The sequence below is a fragment of the Rattus norvegicus genome, chromosome 9 (assembly GCF_021556685.1).
Source record: "Rattus norvegicus strain SHRSP/BbbUtx chromosome 9, alternate assembly SHRSP_T2T, whole genome shotgun sequence".
NCBI lineage: Eukaryota > Metazoa > Chordata > Mammalia > Rodentia > Muridae > Rattus > Rattus norvegicus.
This window is the reverse complement of record NC_141542.1, coordinates 35,150,119-35,168,521: the sequence shown is the minus strand read 5'-3', so window position 1 is coordinate 35,168,521 and position 18,403 is coordinate 35,150,119. Positions and strand designations below refer to the sequence as shown.

General features: G+C 38.0%; 1 protein-coding gene and 1 pseudogene across 2 annotated transcripts; both read right to left on the bottom strand.

Annotated features, from left to right (window-relative positions):
* Nucleotides 1–2,802: 2,802 nt before the first annotated feature.
* Cenpq (centromere protein Q) lies at nt 2,803–18,390 on the bottom strand. Of its 2 annotated transcripts, none has more exon segments than NM_001419500.1 (9): nt 2,803–3,382; nt 4,405–4,482; nt 4,619–4,738; nt 8,372–8,501; nt 12,862–12,930; nt 14,484–14,610; nt 15,606–15,660; nt 15,872–16,015; nt 18,298–18,390. In NM_001419500.1, coding segments are annotated over 8 exon segments (819 nt in total). In that variant the 5' UTR covers nt 15,980–16,015; nt 18,298–18,390; the 3' UTR covers nt 2,803–3,250.
* LOC148003648 (small ribosomal subunit protein eS12 pseudogene) lies at nt 7,569–8,040 on the bottom strand (annotated as a pseudogene).
* Nucleotides 18,391–18,403: the final 13 nt, after the last annotated feature.

Below are 18,403 nucleotides of genomic sequence, written 5' to 3'. Positions count from 1 at the left end.
TGGGCATGGTGGTGAATGCCTTGAATCCTAGCTATCTCTAATTAGAGCCAGTAGAACTGATACAAGTTCCAGGCCAGCCTGGGCTACAAAGGGAAGCCCCCTCAAAGAATAAGGGAAACACCTAAGCCAAGAAGTGGCTGTGTAGTGATTTAGTAGTGAAGAAATGCAGGTAAGAAGGCAGCTTTGTAAGCAAAGTTCCTTTGAACACAAAAGGGCTCACACCTGTAGCCCCACTATGACTCCACTGGAAAATTTGAATTTCTCTCTGCATTTCCTCTCCTTTCCTCTCTCTGACCCAACATCTAATCTTTCTTGATAGTGAATGAAACTTGAGAGGATTTAGACATGCTTAGAAAGGAATCCGGTGTGAACAATCCAAATGCTAATTTTGACAGGTGCAAGCTGCATACTTTTGGTAAACAGAGAATGCAAAGAAATGATATCCAACCAAGTAAAATAAATCCTTTAATCGTAGGTTCTGCTGCAGGTGTTTTACATGGAACAGAGCCTAATTGTTGAAGCTATGCAAACAGAGGTGGCAGGCAATAGAGAGGCTTATATAAAGAATATAAATGGCTGACATGGAGGCTGCAACTTACCTGTGTACTGTAGCTCCCAAGCAGTTATACCAAGTTACTGTCCTTTCATAGTTTAGTCAACACTTACTTCCCTGTGAGTTAATTCAACACTTTTCATTCTTAGTTCAAAATGATAAAGATTCACTAACCTAACTGGTGAAAGCACTTAGTTTCTATGTCTAAGTGATCATTATATGACTGAATAATTATTCAAACATTTCTTAGCTTTTAAGGTTAACATTTCTTAACCTTTCAAGAATTAACCCATTTTCTCTTGGTATTTCACATACATCTATTTAGCAGTTCCTTATATATTTGGGCTTGGTTTAATGACTGCTCCGTTCTCTGCTCTGTTGTGTGCTCAGTATTTGGCTTGGCTCTTTTACAAATCCATTAGAGCCATACAGTTACCACGGTGTCGTCTCTGTTTGCTAGGACATGGGCTTTTGCTACACTGACACCTATTGTTCATTCATACCTTACCTACTTAGCATCTACTTGGAAACAAAGAGTATTAGATGTGTATTTACCTCAGATCATTTACAAAAAAGATGCCAAAATAAAGCAGTTAAAGAAAAACTATGTTTTTGATTGTCTGTTATGTTCTGGACTGTATAGCATAGCTCTAAGTTAAAAGGCTATAGTTCCAAAGTTAGGAGGGTAGCAGTTCAGCCATGAGGTGGCTCTCGTTCAGTAGTAATGATAAACTGATATTCTGTTGACTTGAAATTATCTACTAAGTAGATATCCTGAGGAAAACACTTTGCTAGTGTAAATGTTCTAGCTAATGATAACAATGACTTAGGGTTCTATTAACCTAAAAGAACCAAGTTTTCAGTTGCTGAGGGCAGGGTTTTAGGGCATCCTGTATACTCTATTACTTTCCTAAAGTCCTCCTGACCTTCTGAAGATGCTCCTGCTTCTGATTCTTTGGGCTCGAGCAGCTCCAGGACCCCTAAGCCATGACCTTACTCTATAACACATATCAATCCCATGGTACTTAGCCATAGGTAAATTCTTGGGCAGTTCTGTTTGGGAGATATTAGCCGTATTATGGCATTTCCTAAACTAACAAAAATATTCTAGTACAATAGAAAATTTGGGGCTGGAGAGATTGCCTAGCTATTAAGAGCACTGGCTGTTCTCCCAGAGGTCCTGAGTTCAATTTCCAGCAACCACATGGTGGCTCACAACCATCTGTAATGGGATCCAATGCCATCTTCTTTGTGTTTGAAGGCAGCAACAGTGTACTCACATACATTAAAAAAAAAAAAAAAACTTTAAAAAAATTCAATCGCAGTCATAAGTGGATAAAAAAAAATCCAAGCCAATATACTATATTATTGCTTAGAGATGATTTTATACCTGCTTATGGAATTTATTTCTTCACATATATAAACTTATCATAGTCAAGGCAGATGCTTTGCTGGAATGCAGCTTGATATAATTAATGCTTTCTTGATCAAAAATTGCCAACTTCCCTGTCAGCTGCCCTGGCACATACGTTATTCTAGAAGATAGTTGTTGAAACATAAGATGAACACCCTTAGTGTGCACTAACATCAAGCTGTCTCATAACTGACATGGCCTGAGAAACTCGTAACAGTTCCTGATAAAGTGCAGGAACGGTTTGGTTAGCTGTGGGCCACTTCTGTGGAGCTTAGCACAGCAACCCTTTTTTGCACTGCACAATGCCAGGATCCTGCTGTTAAGCCAACAACCATCCTTTTGCCTGCCAGTCTCACATATTATCATTTGTAAGCCTAGACTGCAGCTCTTCCCCCGTTATCTATCTGCCTTCTACCTTCGGCGGTCACTCCTCCAATGCTGGGTTTTCCCAAAAAAGGTTTTCCAGCTGTTTTTTATTGCTGTTTGCTTGCTTTTATCCGAAAGGATCTATATACTCAGGTTCCCCTTAAACAATCTTAGAGTCTGCTTTGAGAAAGCAGAAAATATCCAGCATCTAACAATTCACTAGGCAAAGAACCAATGTTATTATCTTCAGTGCGAAAACACCTGAAAAAAAAAATAGCAACAATTCCATAGAGAGGAGGGGTTTAAGAAGGCATTTGGAATTTTCTTTCCAAGTTCCACATGACCAGACAGAAAATGAAGCCTAGCAGTCGCAGAAGAGAGAGAGGGAGAGAGAAGTAGGTGCTGTTCAGCCACTCTTCATAGCCACAAAGTAACCTCCAATAAATAAGTTCCATTCATACACCATAAATATTACATCATGACATTTTTTTTATTTTTGAAAATAATTCTCAGTGCATGGTTTTAGGAAATATCTCTCTCTTTCTATGGATTTACTAGATTTGGTGACTGCTATGTTTTCAGGACATTAGATACTAATGATAAGCCCACAAAGGCTAGTTTAAAGTAGATAACAGAGGGTAATTGTTCTGCAGAGACATCAGCTTTGAAGTATTAATACAGGTAAGTTGCACACCTTTGGGCCAGATGTGAAACTCACACCTGTAATCCTAGCACTCACCATGCTGGGGCAGGACTGCAGTGAGTTCAAGGCCAAAGTGGGAGATAAGAGTAAGTGTTGAGCCAGCCTAGGCTACAAACAGAGTGAGAGACTGTCATAAAAAGATAAAAGTTTTACAATTCATGAACAATAAGTTAACATGGAACAAGGCTTAAATACCAAAATAAAAACCAACTCTTTAGGAGCCATTAAGTTTCATATACGCTTCTTGAATGAAGGCTGCCATGTTCTTCCCTGGGGCTGAATTCTGAAGAACATCCAAGTCCTTCAGAAGAGCATTCTGGTTTGGAATTAGTGTTAAAATTTCTTTCTGTGGGTAAGACAGCACAATTAGTTTTAGCATTTTATAATGAAAAATGTGAAACGTCTGTTATTTGGAGACATACTATAACTACTACCCGAAGTCACTAGTCATCAACCACTGGCTGTTCATTTTCTTTCCTTTTCTTTTTTTAGTATAAAATAGTTTATTCAGGGCATGGAGAGGGGAGTTAAGAGGGTAGTAGGGGCAGAGAAAAGCAGGGAGAGAGAGAGAAGAGAAGTAGAGGAGGAGGGGACCGCCATGAGCATGGTGGGGGGGTGTCGAGGGGGGGAATGGGGAGAGAATGGGGGCAGGAAGGGAGGAGCAAGAGAGCCCTTCACTTTCAAGTAAGTCTTTCCTGGTCCCCTTTCCTGCTCTGCTGGAGTACTCCAGATAATAAAAAAGAGCATTTATATGACAATATCAATGAGCTCTTTGGAAGAAAGACAATTTACAAGAATATTGATTAATACCATACCACAATGCTAGTCTCTCAAGAGCTGTATAACTTTGTTAAAAGTCAAACACCAGAGAGGGATATACCTATAGTTATGACTATACAAATATGTAAAAGTATATAAAGGAGTATAAAATAAAATTTCTTATTTCTATAAATACTTTACAACAATGGTATATCTGTGTAATATAATGTTATATAAACACTGATAAGAATGAATGTACATGAATGAACAGAAAAGATGTTCAAATTATATGCCAGTAAAGAAAAGTAATTTATCAAAAGTTTTATAACAGGATTAGTTTATTTAAAGAAATGGTATATGGTTTTATATCACCGTGTGTGTGTGTATGTGTGTGTGTGTGTGTGTGTGTGTGTGTGTGTGTATGTGTGTATGTGTATGTGTGTGTGTGTGTATGTGTGTGTGTGTGTGTATGTGTGTATGTGTATGTGTGTGTGTGTGTATGTGTGTATGTGTATGTGTGTGTGTGTGTGTGTGTGTGTGTGTGTGTGTGTGTGTGTATGTGTGTGTGATAGAGCCTGGCAATAGTCAGTATGGTAAACGGGTACTTACCTGAAGTATAGGTGCTTTAAGACTTTTCTGAGAAAGTTCTGGAAGAGCCAATACTTTATTGCTATCTATGTGAAATACCTAAATAGAAACAGAAAGCTAGGGTTTATTTCAAAAAGCTGATTTTGTTCACCTTGCAAAACTCAAGTTATCGTGGTAGCATTTTAGCATTAAAAGTTGCCGTTAGAATGCTACCAATATGGCTTTTATCCATTACCTCTTTCATCTCCTCTTCCTCTTTCTCTACTTCATTTGTTAGGATTTCAATTTTGGTCTTTAGGCTTTCAATATTCTCAGTCATTGACTCTGTGGTCTCTACTATTTTGTCTATTTCTTCCTAAGGCAAAAAGAAAAGTTAATATTTTAAAGTAAATGTATGATAAATGAAACCCTAGGAGATTGTGTATATATAATACCTCATATTTTAAAACACTCTGGAAGAAAATGTCAACTATTTTTGCTTATCTTTCAAAAAGAAACCCTCTAGAAAGCTACGTGGCCAATAGAGGAGATAACTCTGCCTGTCGATGCTTCTTCAAAACCTTACCACAGATGCTAATGAGCACTGGAGAGTCTGCAAAACCCTTTGTGTGAGCTGCACTGCCCAGGGACCCCAGGCGACAGAATCTGTTAAATAACAGGTAATTTCAAGTGCCAGAAACAAATGAAAATATTTTTAATTTTAGTTTGGAACATTTGAATGCCTGCTGTTTTAATATGCCAAAAGAATGGAATGCTAGGCACTGGAATCAATATTAAACAATTAATTAGTAAAATACTTAAAGAAATATGCTAACTTATAGAGGAAGACAAAATATACAAAATTTATGGAACAAATATCGGAATAACACAAATATGCTGATTGCAGGCCAAGTACACTGTAAATCAGCTTCTGGGTCATTAAAGCTGCACTCTTTTAAAGTGTATAACATTTCACTTGTAAATACTACAGTGCACAACTCTGAAAGACTTAACAAATATATTAGGATCAGTATACCACATTAGTTAAAATCCTAATAAAGTCTGTAATATTGAACGTATTCACTTTTTGATTTCCTTGTACACAGGAACCACTTTACACTTTGAGTCAGGCTCCATGTTGGTTATGACTGGTTTATCTTTCTTTCAAGTATTTTTTTGTCCAATTCTTTATGTCACTGAAATTGCTAGGTAGAAGGGAGCAGGCTGTTTGTTTTTATGAACATCCCAGAGCTTGAATTCTTTGTAAACTGCACTCCATAGTGAAGTTAACCTGTTCTTTAGCACCACACTGCTATGAACTGGCTGCTGTATTCACAAAGTACAGATAAAGACAATTATAAAGTAAACCATGTATATCAGTTTGTTATTGCTAACCTAATAGATTAAAAGAAAAATGACATGCAATAATTATCCTGAAGGGCAAAAGCCCAAAACGAAGATGGTGGCTTGGCTATGATCCCTCTAAATTATGTGGGGGGACTTTTGGTTTTCATGTCCCCTCTGTTTTGTAGAGGGTCTTTTCTTCCTGGATGTTTGCTTTTTTTCCCCCTGCTGCATGTAAATTTCTTTGCTTCCAATAAAGGCCTTTCTCTAACTGATAATTTGTTGTGTTCAAGATTTCACTGCTGCTACTTATTGAGCTTGCTTGAATTAATTGATTAATTAATTTCTTTTCAGGACAGGGTTTTTCTGTGTAGTCCTGGGAAGTCGCTCTGTAGGGCAGTCTGGCCTTGAATTCAAGAGATCTGCCTGCTTCTGTGCCAGGATTAATGGTCTATGCAACCATAGCCAGTTACTCCCTGCTTTTAAATTCTTATCTGGCAGAGAAAATAAACCCTATCTAGACTCCAGATGGTATAATTTTGGGGGCCTTCATCTCAGAATTTTTTCTGAGGATCACTGAATTATTAAGAGCCTACCTTCTCCATTAGCACAGCCTAAAGAAACATGCTATCTATCACCAATTAGATAGCTTATGCTCAGAATCTCTGCAGTTTCTTAAGTTTTATTGTGGCCACTTAGATCGCTCCCCTTCTTGGGCACTCTGACTGCTCCTCTCTCCTCATTGCCCATTTTGACAGTCCAAGGAAGCTAGAGTGGTAGACACTCTACCCCTTAAACCCCAGCAGCACTTAGGGTAGTCTCTTAAAGGGGGAAATGAGGAGCTAGGAGTTAGACTGCCTGGTATACAGACAGATAGGGAAGTAGAGATTATGGCTAGATAATAAAGGCAGCAAATTTCAAGATGTCTGGCTTCTTCCTCACACTCCTAACCTGAAGCAAAACACTAGCAGCTTAAAACAGAGGCTTTGTGCCACTCCCCATGGACTGGCTTAACCAGTTCAAGTCTGGAAGAGGACAACAGTTCGAGGGTCAATCGCTGTCCTGCTTTTCCTCAAACTAACCATTAAATTAGGCTTGGAAGAGCTTTCTGAGACTTGAAGACTCAGCTTCTGAGCTCCCCTGCTCTGTGGAGGGTCTTCTTCTCTGTGTTCTGCTGCATCCCCAAGAAATGTGTCTTCGATTGCTGAGAAAAAAGGATTACATGGGAACCCTAGGTATGAAGGCATCTGCTTCTAATCACAAGTAAAGACAGGAGCAGGAAGATCAGGGTTTTGAGGACAGCCTTGGCTCTAGGAAACCTTTCAAAAGGAGACAGAAAACTATAGGGAGAGAGCTTCCTTGAGAATGAAGACTCTGATGTATGACGGCTTGACATTCATTCACTTTAATCAGTTTGTTTATGGCTCAGCTGGATAAAGTAACATTTTTTTTTCTCAAGTCAGATAAAGTTTAGACTCTTCAGACCTTGGTGGGGATTAGAGATGTAACTGTGGTGTGTTTGGACACAAAGTCCTCAATACCCATGAGCGATAGAGATAATAACAATCAAACGATGGTTAGATGGTTATAACCTTCCATAACACTATGGAAATAATGTGCAATACTATAGCCCTCCCTGATAAGAGTTGGTAATTACAAATATTGAAAAGTCAACTAAAATAGAGTAAAAGATTGCGGTTGTCCATGCTTAGGAGTATTTGGCCAACATAAAATAAACTAAATCCTATTTTTTTTTTTTTTGTATAGACTTTTTGGTCTTATTATGGTTTTTTGCTTACTTATTTTGATTTCCAGTTTTTCGTTTTTTTTTTTTTTAAATGAGTCAAAATTTTTATTATTCGTTACTTGCAATTGAAGTACTCCTCGATGACATCCTTGGCCTAGGAGTTTTTACCATAGTCCTTAACTATACAACTGCCACCAACCACTTTCCGGGGCTTTCTCTCTCCACTGATTTGACAGAGGCCTACCCATTCCCCTAGTTTGTCATCAACCTTAACCACATTGGTTTGGTGCTCAGTAGAAAGCTCGATATACACAGGTTCATCACAGCTCGGTGCAAGCACACAGACATGGGCATGGCGCTTTGGCAGCTTTGCATATGCCATGTGCTAGGCCATTCTGGATGAGGGCGGTCTTTAGCATCTCGTGGAGAGCAGTGGTGCGTCCATTACACCTTCAGCAGGTGTGCCTTCCTCAGCTATGGCTGTGGAATATGAGTAACACCGAATGGTGAATGCACCAGAGGCTCTTCCTCTGTGTACTAGACAGAGGCAGGAGAAAAGTGGTTGTCGTTGTTTCTTTTTTGTTTTGTTTTAGAGAGAGATACAGATAGAATATAAAGGTGGGTAAAGGTAGAAAAGTAGGAAAGAAAGGAAGGTCTGGGAGAAATAGTGAGGTGACGGATATGATCAGAACACATGAAAAAATTTTTCAAAAAAGTTTTTTACAAGAATGGGACCATGGATAAATCATAAACACTTCAAATTTAGAGGCTCATGTTCAAGTGACAGCTTTGCTTTTATTATAAAACATACAAAAATCCAAAATTAGAGTTTAATGCTAGCCCACTAATGCTATGAAGCTTACAGTTCTCCTGCCCCCCTTGGCCGGCTCTCCAGTTCCAGGCCTTAGACTGGCATACCTGCAGTGAAGCCAGGCTCTCCTCATTCGCCCTTTCCTGTTCCCTTTCCACCTTCAGCAGCTTTGACATATCTCTTAAATAGTTGAGCTTTCCTGGGGGGACTTTCAGTGTTGCACACTGTTGCAGAAATCTTAAAAATAGAATACAGGTTTATTTTGTGAGGAATAACTTTTTTTAAAGTTTCATCTTTTCACACTTGAAAGGGTTACAACATTCATTTTTTATTTTTCCCCCCAACAATAGCTAATGCATTCTTTCCCAAAAACATTCCTGATAAAACAACAACTACCTTTTTAATACATTGACAATTACCTCAAGTTATGGAATGTTAAGGCTACTTTACTTGAACACTTTTTAGTTTATACATTTTATAATATACTTTAAAATCAGAATTTCCTATTATTATTTAAATACACTTTCTATACTACTATAGCATGTGAGTCTGTCCATTTAGTATCGAATATGGGATAAAAGAAAGAACTCTGGAAGTTTTGAGCCTGACCCTAAACCCCACTTTTCACTCTAAAGGACACAACCAATAAAGGTTAATCTAAATGTTTTCAAAGATCATTTAGTTTTAAAGCTAAGGCAGATAAGATGTCTCCGAGCTTTACTGTAGAGCAGTATGACACAAATTCTATCTTATATCCTAATTAAAGTCTTATCTGTGTGAGTCCCCACTTCCAGCAGTCAGCAAAATAATGTTCTCAAACTTGATTCTTCAAATTTATGAGAAAGAAATAAAGAATAAAATCATTTGCCTCAGTAAGTGTAGTTTTTCTAAAAATTCTACTGTAAAGTGAATACCCTTCCAAAGCTAAAACACAAAAGGATCCATGATTTCAACCACTTTTTGTGCCAAACTGATGGAAACTTCCCTATCTAATGGAATTTCACAAACTAGTGGAAAATTCACTCTATCAAAAGACACTGATTTATGAAAAAAAAAGTGTAAAAAGCACTCTATAAGGTACTAGTAAAATGTTTCAGTGGCTAAAGACCCTAGATCCTTAGCATGAATGCCTGATGATCTGCTTTCAACACATGGGACACAAGGTAGGAGAAGAAACAATTCCTCAACATTGTGTTTTATCTCTAATGCATGCCATTGCTTATGTGTCTATGAGCCTGCACATACACAAATAAAGATGAAGTTTTATAGAAAAATTGCATATAACTAATTCAAGAGAACTGACAAGATAAAATAAGATAAAATAAATGAAGTTTGTGTTCAGATTTGGTATCTCTAGGACTCACTGTTATTTATATATATAAATATCTCCAAGTCTCAGAGTAACTCCAAACCTAAAACACTTCTAGTCTAAAGTATTTCAGAGAACAGATACCTGTACTTAACATTTGAAAACTGAAACTCAAGAGGGATGATCAAAATGTGAATGCTTCACTCCTTCTTTAAAAGGGGAACAAGAATACCCTTGGCAGGGAAGAGAGAGGCAAAGATTAAAACAGAGACTGAAGGAACACCCATTCAGAGCCTGCCCCACATGTGGCCCATACATATACAGCCACCCAATTAGACAAGATGGATGAAGCAAAGAAGTGCAGACCGACAGGAGCCGGATGTAGATTGCTCCTGAGAGACACAGCCAGAATACAGCAAATACAGAGGCGAATGCCAGCAGCAAACCACTGAACTGAGAATAGGACCCCCGTTGAAGGAATCAGAGAAAGAACTGGAAGAGCTTGAAGGGGCTCGAGACCCCATATGTACAACAATGCCAAGCAACCAGAGCTTCCAGGGACTAAGCCACTACCCAAAGACTATACATGGACTGACCCTGGACTCTGACCTCATAGGTAGCAATGAATATCCTAGTAAGAGCACCAGTGGAAGGGGAAGCCCTGGGTCCTGCTAAGACTGAACCCCCAGTGAACTAGACTGTTGGGGGGAGGGCGGCAATGGGGGGAGGGTTGGGAGGAGAACACCCATAAGGAAGGGGAGGGGGGAGGGGGATGTTTGCCCGGATACCGGGAAAGGGAATAACACTCGAAATGTATATAAGAAATACTCAAGTTAATAAAAAAAAAAAATAAAATGTGAAAAAAAAAATAAAATGTAAAAAAAAAAAAAGATTTGAAAACTGGGGTGGAGAGATGGCTCAGTGGTTAAGAGCACTGGCCACAGCAGCAAACCACTGAACTGAGAATAGGTCCCCCGTTGAAGGAATCAGAGAAAGAACTGGAAGAGCTTGAAGGTGCTCGAGACCCCAAAAGTACAACAATGTCAAGCAACCAGAGCTTCCAGGGACTAAGCCACTACCTAAAGACTATACATGGACTGACCCTGGACTCTGTCCCCATAGGTAGCAATGAATATCCTAGTAAGAGCACCAGTGGAAGGGGAAGCCCTGGGTCCTGCTAAGACTGAACCCCCAGTGAACTAGACTATGCGGGGAGGGTGGCAATGGGGGGAGGTTTGGGAGGGGAACACCCACAAGGAAGGGGAGGGGGGAGGGTGATGTCTGTCCGGAAACCGGGAAAGGGAATAACACTTGAAATGTATATAAGAAATACTCAAGATAATAAAAAAAATAAAAAATAAAAAAAAAAAAAAAAAACTACCCAGCACACCCAAAAAAAAAAAAAAAAAAAAAAAAAAAAAAAAAAAAGAGCACTGGCCACTGTTTTAGAGGTTCTGAGTTCAATTCCCAGTAGCCATAGGTAGGGTAGTTTGCAGCCATCTATAATGTTATCTGATGCCCTCTTTTGGTTTACAGGTTCTATATGCAGATAGATTACTTATACATAAAAATAAAAAAATAAACATGAAAAACATAAGAAAAATGGTTTGAAAGCAGCAACTTAAGAGTGAAACCCAGATCTTTCTTTTAGGAACCATGCTCAAAAGCTAAATCTTTCTGTAGGAAAACATTGGTGGCACAAACCTTACAGTTAGTCAGTCTCGCTAAACTGTTAGGATAAAGTTGAGCTACCTACAAAGTCATTAGTGGACTACAATGAGCATCCTTTCTAAAAACTCCAAGCAGCATACATTTTAGTTTTGAATTAACATAAACACTATGACCTTTCTATTTCATTAAACCACTTATGTGTAAGGTTCAATTTACTGTTCCAAATGTTCTAAGTGTTTGAAGTTGGTGTTAACGTTTTCAAGAATCTGAAAAACTTAAAGTTTAAAAAAGTATACCCTAAAGACAGTTACTCTATCAACTACACAGTCACTATTTCTCCCTGGCTCCTATGTCCTATGGGCAGTTTTCTTTAGAAATTAAGAGCTAACAGCTTGGTCTGCCTGGCAACACCTTCTGTTTGCTCATGGGGATGGGAACAGGACTTAGTTCATTCCAATAATGCAGTACAATCATCACAAGTATAGGAACATTTTCTCAGCCAGGCCTCAGTCAGAGACCATGGGTTCAAGCTAGACATCAACAACAGAAACAACAGAAAGCCTACAAACTCATGGAAACAGAACAACCCTCTACTCAATGATCACTGGGTCAGGGAAGAAATAAGGAATATAAAGCTTTCTAGAATTCAATGAAAATGAAGGTACAAGATATCCAAACTTATGGGACACAATGAAAGACATGCTAAGTGTAGAACACTAAGTGCCTTCACAAAAAAAAGAAAATTGGAGGGTTCTCATCCTAGCGAGTTAACAGAACACCTAAAGCTCTAGAAAAAAAAAAGAAGCGAACACACCCAAGAGGAGCAGAAGGGCAGGTAATCGAACTCAGGGCTGAAATCAATAAATTAGAAACAAAGAGAACAATACAAAGAATCAACTAAACCAAGAGCTGGTTGAGAAAAATCAACAAGACAGATAAAACTTGTTGCTTGTGTAAATAATTGAGCAATAGAATATATGACCTTGAGTGGGCAAGACAGAACCTCAATGAGAAAACATCCCCACCAGATTGGCCTGTGGTGTGTTTTCTTGACTGACAATTGAAGTAGGAACGCCCAGGGCATTGTGGGTAGTACCACCGCTGGGCTGGTGGTCTTGGGTTCTGTAAGAAAGCAGACTGAACATGCCACAAGGAGGAAACCAATAAGCAGTGTTCCTCCCTGGCTTCCGCTCTAGTTTCAGCCTCCAGGTTTCTACTATGGCTTTCCTCAGTGATCAACTATGAGCTGTAAGGTGAAATAAATCATTTCCTTCCCAAGTTGCTTTTGGTCCTGGTGTTTTATCAAAACAAAAGAAGATGTAATCAAGACAGAAGTGAAGGAAAATAATTGGGTAAACCACAGCAAAGGAGCGTCGTAAACTCTGACTTCAAGTTGTTAAAATGTAAAGAAGTTAACGTTATCAAGTATTTTTTAAATACTGACACAGAACACTAAAATAGTGGCAATAAAAATTACACGAGGACCATACTCTTTTGTATACATTCTCTGAAACCTACTATGTAATTCCAAGCATCATTTCCTTTACAAAGTAATGAAAAGCATATACTGTAGAAATCTACTTTAGAACATATGCAGATATCACTTCCGTGGGTTACCTTTTCTTCAACTGGTCGAGATGATACTGAATTTGTTCTTTTCTTTTAATGTTTTTGTTTAAAATTCCACTGGGGAACAAAAAGATTGAATAAATATTACTTTGAAACATAAAACAAACTGTATTTCAAAAAATTTCAAGTGTTCATCCTCACTAGCTAAGCAGAATTATTTACTTTCTCCTTTATACTAGATGATCATTTGTTATTATTATTATTACTGTTATTTATTTTTACATCCCTCCCAATCTCTTCTCATCACCTGCCCACTCCAATCCACTCCTGTTTCTCTTCAGCTAAAAGTAGCCCTATCATAGATGTTAATCAGCTATGGCATATCAAGTTGCAGTAACACTAGGCACCTCTTTATCTATTAAAGGTGGACAAGGTGACTCAGTAAGAGGAACAGAGTCAGAGATAGCCCTTTCCTACTGTTAGGAGTCACAGAAGACCAAACTACACAACTGTAACATAACATGTACAGGGCCTAGGTCAGGCCCATTCAGGCTCCCTGATTGGCAGTTCAGTGTCAGGGGGCCACTATGAGCCCAGTTTAGTTGACTCTGTGGGTTTACTAGATGCATTTTTAAACAACATAACTTACCTTTAATTGAAATTCTTGATATTAAAATTTTTAGTATTGTATTTAGTATTGTATATCTATGGTTTTATTGTTCCTTGTATATATTAAAGCAAAATAGTGGGTTTCATTCACACACACTCACACACTACATGGTAATCACATCACATTTTTCTTCTTTACCTACAATACACTTTAAGCAGAACAAGGCAATTTCTTTGAATCACATTGCATCATAAGATTTAATACATCCAACTTCTCTGGTGCAATTCTATAAGGGTGGAGTTCTCTGTTTCTATTTTATATAACATGGTAGTTTTCACAGAAAAGTATTAATCATGAACATAACTTCTGAAGAATCGATAATAGAACAATTTAAAAGTTTTAGAGACTGCAACCCACACATGCTTGATTTTTACTTCACTGATAGAATCCCAAGTTTCTACAATTAAGAAAAATCTTTTTTTTTCTTTTTATTGGTGAGGGTAATGCATGCTGATCACAAATCAATGAATGTCTTTTCTGAAATTGAAGAATCTTCTATTGCCTTAAAATACTATCATGGTATGCCAATCATGAGTCAATGAATATCTTTTCTGGAATTAAAGAATACCGCCTTAAAAGGCCATCATGGTTTAAATTTGATATGCTTGCCATTGGCATATGTGTGGAATATATGGTCTTCAGCTCATGGAAATTCTAGGACGTAGTGACGGCTGAACAATACACAGGGCACTGGGGTATGCTTTTAAGTGACACCTGGTCCCTGGTGCCGGTCTTCTGCTTTGTTTCCTGAAGGGTACTGCTCCCACTGCCATCATGTTCTGCCTCCTGAGGGCTCAGAATCACTGCCGCTAAGGACTATGGGTCAAAGGTGCTGAACCCGTAAGACTCAGCAATCTCTCTGCTGCTTAGGATGTTTATGTTAGGCGTGCTGTCACCTCCATGAAGAAAGAATATGCAGGAATACTCGGATATGCCATGATAGCAGACAAATGTAAACACCCAAGAGCCAAGAGCTAGAAAAAAAACTATTTAAACTCACAGAATTGCTGAGTCCATCATACTTTGCAAATACTCTTCAGTATTCTTTGGAAGAGGTTGCCAGGCTGTTCTCTTGTTGGATGATATTTTCACCCGTTTTAGATGAACACATTTTGTTTGTTCTGTTACTGGTAATACAAGAGAGTCTAATCAATCTAGAAGTTTTGCAGTTTTACTTAAAAATAATTTTAACATAAAGAATAGTACTGGCATTGTGAAGCTAAGACATTCTACTCTTTAATCCACGTCTTATTGCAGCTATAACATGTCAGTTACTGAAGATGCATTTGCTATTGGGACAATACCCAGTATACTACCAACTGACACTGTAATACAAAGATTTTTCAGTAAAGGATCAAGTTATTATTATTAAAACTTGCTTCTGAAAAATGACTTGATTTCTTAAGAATTTCAGTAAAAATACTGGAAAACTATTTCTATCAAACATTAGAAAAGAGAATAGGCAAGAAATAGACACTGACTGATATTACAGATAAGTAACTCATAGTGGGAAACAATGATATATTTTCTAGTTCTTATCAATATAGCAGGTAAACCTCAAGAGTGTTTGCTAGAAGAACTACATAATGAACTGTTCTACTTACAAGGGATAGGCAATAATATACAGTATTGGCTTCACAAAGATTAGGTAAAGACAAAGGGGATGCTACGCAAATTCCAGGAGTGCAGAAATTACACAGTAAAAGCATGGTACCGCAGGAAAAAGAAAATCAGAACACTATCTGCACTGATTCTTCTTACAAAGAATTGATGTTTAAGAAAATGGCACTTCAAATTAATTACCTTAGAATTACTTAAGCCTGTGATTACAAACTGCCTATACAGTACTAGCAGAACTAAAAGCACAGGTGTCTTTGAGAGGAAGCAGTAGGTTTGTCTTTATATCAAAGATGAGTAACTCATAGTGGTGGATAATAATTTGTCTCCTAGTTCCTTCCAATGTGACAAGCAAACCTCTATATATTTGCTATTAGAACTAAATACTGTGGATGTGGCTGCTTATGACTACCTTTTACTATTTCTGAACTCATAATCAAGATGCTGAAACATTTTTCATGAAAGCCAGTAGAAGGCACTTTAAACAAGACATACAGAACAATACCTTTAGAGGACAGATGTCCTGCATGACTTCTGTTTCTTTTCGCTCTGTTTCCAACCTAGAGACATACAAACAACACATAAAAAGATGGTTTTATAATACCATATTCCATGTATATAAATACTGTACCCTCCAATAGGCAGAAAAAATGTATAGTAAAATATGTGACATATATTACAATTTGTAGTACAACTGACTTTTAGTCCTTTGAAGGGAGTAGATATTTCTAATCCAAGAGATCTGAGAGATAAGATTTGATACTTGAATACCTTATTCTCTGGTGAATCCAATTCCTCATCTTCTTTATCGGCTCTTTGTTTTACATTTCTTTTCACCCGTTGAGATTTTTTCTTAGAAGTATTTGCTTTACCAGACATTTTGATCTAAACAGTACAGTCACAATGACACATAGTCTGCAAAGGTGGGGGAAAAAAAAAAGAGATAAAGGCTTCTATAATGTTTTTCTTTTTTTGAAAAGAGTACATTAAAAAAAAAAAACTTTCATTTATTCTTCTTTCATACAATACATCCCGGCCACAGTTTCCTCTCCTATTCCTCAAGTCACGGGCTCTCTCCTCTTTTCCCCAACCACTGCTTCTCCATTTCCCCTCAGAAAAGAACAGGTCTCCCAGTAATATCAACCAAACATGGTATAATAGGATGTAATAAGACTAGGCACAAACCTTCATATCAATGGCTGGACGATGCAACCCCGTAAGAGGAAAAGGGTCTTCTAAGAGGGGACAAAAGAGCAGGAGATACCCCCACTTTCACCTTCGGAGTCTCCCCAAAACACCAAGCTAAGTAACAAATATATATATGCCCTACTGCAGACCCATGAAGGCTGTGGTTGCTGCTGCCGTCCCTGGGAGTCCCTACAAGCACTGCTGCATTGATTTCTGTGGTGCCTTGAGCACTCCAGCTCTTTCCTCCCCTCTCCAGAGGCTTCCTCAAGCTCCACCTAATGATGGTGTGAGTCTCTTCATCTGCTTCCAACAACTGCCAGAGGAAGCTAAAAAAACTACATATTAAGAGTTCTAAACTATGTCTTCAGAATTTGGAAAAAGCACCTTATGTTTTAATACATTTAATCATGTTAAAAAAGTAACTTTGGGGCTAGCTCCACTGTTTAAAAGCTTATCTAAAATGCATAGAATTCCCAGAGCTGAATAAATCTAGCTTGCCGTGTATGTCTGAAATTTCAGCATTCAACAGCAGAGTCAGGAAGACTGTAAGTCAAAGGCCATTGCCAGTTACAGAGTGGTTTGAGGTAAGCCTTTGACAAGACAAATGAAATCCTGTCTCAAAATCAAATGATCAAGCAAACTAATGCAAACCTTTGGCTCTCCTTAGTAAAAAAAAAAAAATAAAATAAATAATTTCATTGCTTAAAATGGCTATCATTTACATAGTTTCAGAAAAATCATTTAAAGATGCTTTTGATTTTTTTAATACTCCCACATAACAATATTATCTCTATTTCTAAATTCAAGAAAATATAAAGCAATGTCAGGTCAGAGAAAATTCAAGTAATAGGTTTAATCTATGGCAAAGTAATTTAATCTACTGCAAAAGTGAGAGGAGTTACGGTTTAGGCTTTTCTATCATTTCACAACATAAAAATCTGTCACTCATAAGGAGGTAGGCTGTGCCTCCATTAAGACTATGTGAATTGTAATAATGCTACACAAGGAAGCTGATTCCTCAGTGTTCTTGTGAATTACAAAGCAGACATGAGAATGGCAACAGAGCGATCTTTGATAACATTTAGAGTAACTTTCCTCTAGTAGATTTTTATAACCAAACTCATTTCTGATAAAAAGAAAACAAGGATGAGTTATGCATTCCTGTATTTTATAATGAGTAAAAGATTATAAATTGGACACAGTGAAAAAAGTATATATTCACATATATACGTTATAATTCTTAGCATGTATCTACTAAATTTACAACCATTCTCTTTCTAAATTCTAAATCTAAGTGCTTTGCCTTTATGTAGGTCTGTGAACCAAAAGCATGCCTGGCAGTTATAGAGGCCTGAGAACACAGGTCCTCTGGGACATGTCAGAGACGACTATGCTATGTGTGTGCTAGGATTGAGCCTGGACCCTTTAAAGAGTAGTCAGTGCTGAACCCCTGAAAAAAATTAAAACCACCCAAGCAATAAAAAAACAAACAAACAAACAAAAAAACCCCAAAAAACAAAAAACCCAAAACCTTAAAGTCTCCTCTCATTTGCTTAAGATTGAAAGAAACCATGGTATCAGGCACAAATCAGGTACAAGCCTAAGTCGGACGGCGTGACAGTTCCAAGGGCAATTGCTTAGTTTTGCTTTATGAACCTGGTTTTGTTTACACTTGAATCTTTATGGGAGGAGTGGAAAAAGGCGCCCTGCTACTGTTTGCTTGTTGTTTTCTTTGCCGGTTTACTGGAACTAGTTAAAGTCAACTTATCTCAACTTAAGCTGTTTATCTGCGAAGCACTAACGAGAACGAACTTTGGCTACACAGTCGGTAGCTCCAGGATGAGGTACAGAGCTGAAGGAATGAGGACCGAGAGGGTTAGGGGGGAAAGAGACGGAGGATGAATATTTTTATTCCTCCCTGGAGTTATCTCGAACCGCTGCCCTAGATGACAGACCTATTCGGACATTAGAAATTACCCCTTAAAAAAGTACAAAACAACGGAGTTTACCACTAAGTCGTGAAGCTCAAAATTAATCCGCTCTGGATCTGTCAGCCGCTTAAGCACTTCGACTCTTCTCTGTTTCTTCATCGACTCAAAGAGCGCGCGTCTGGTT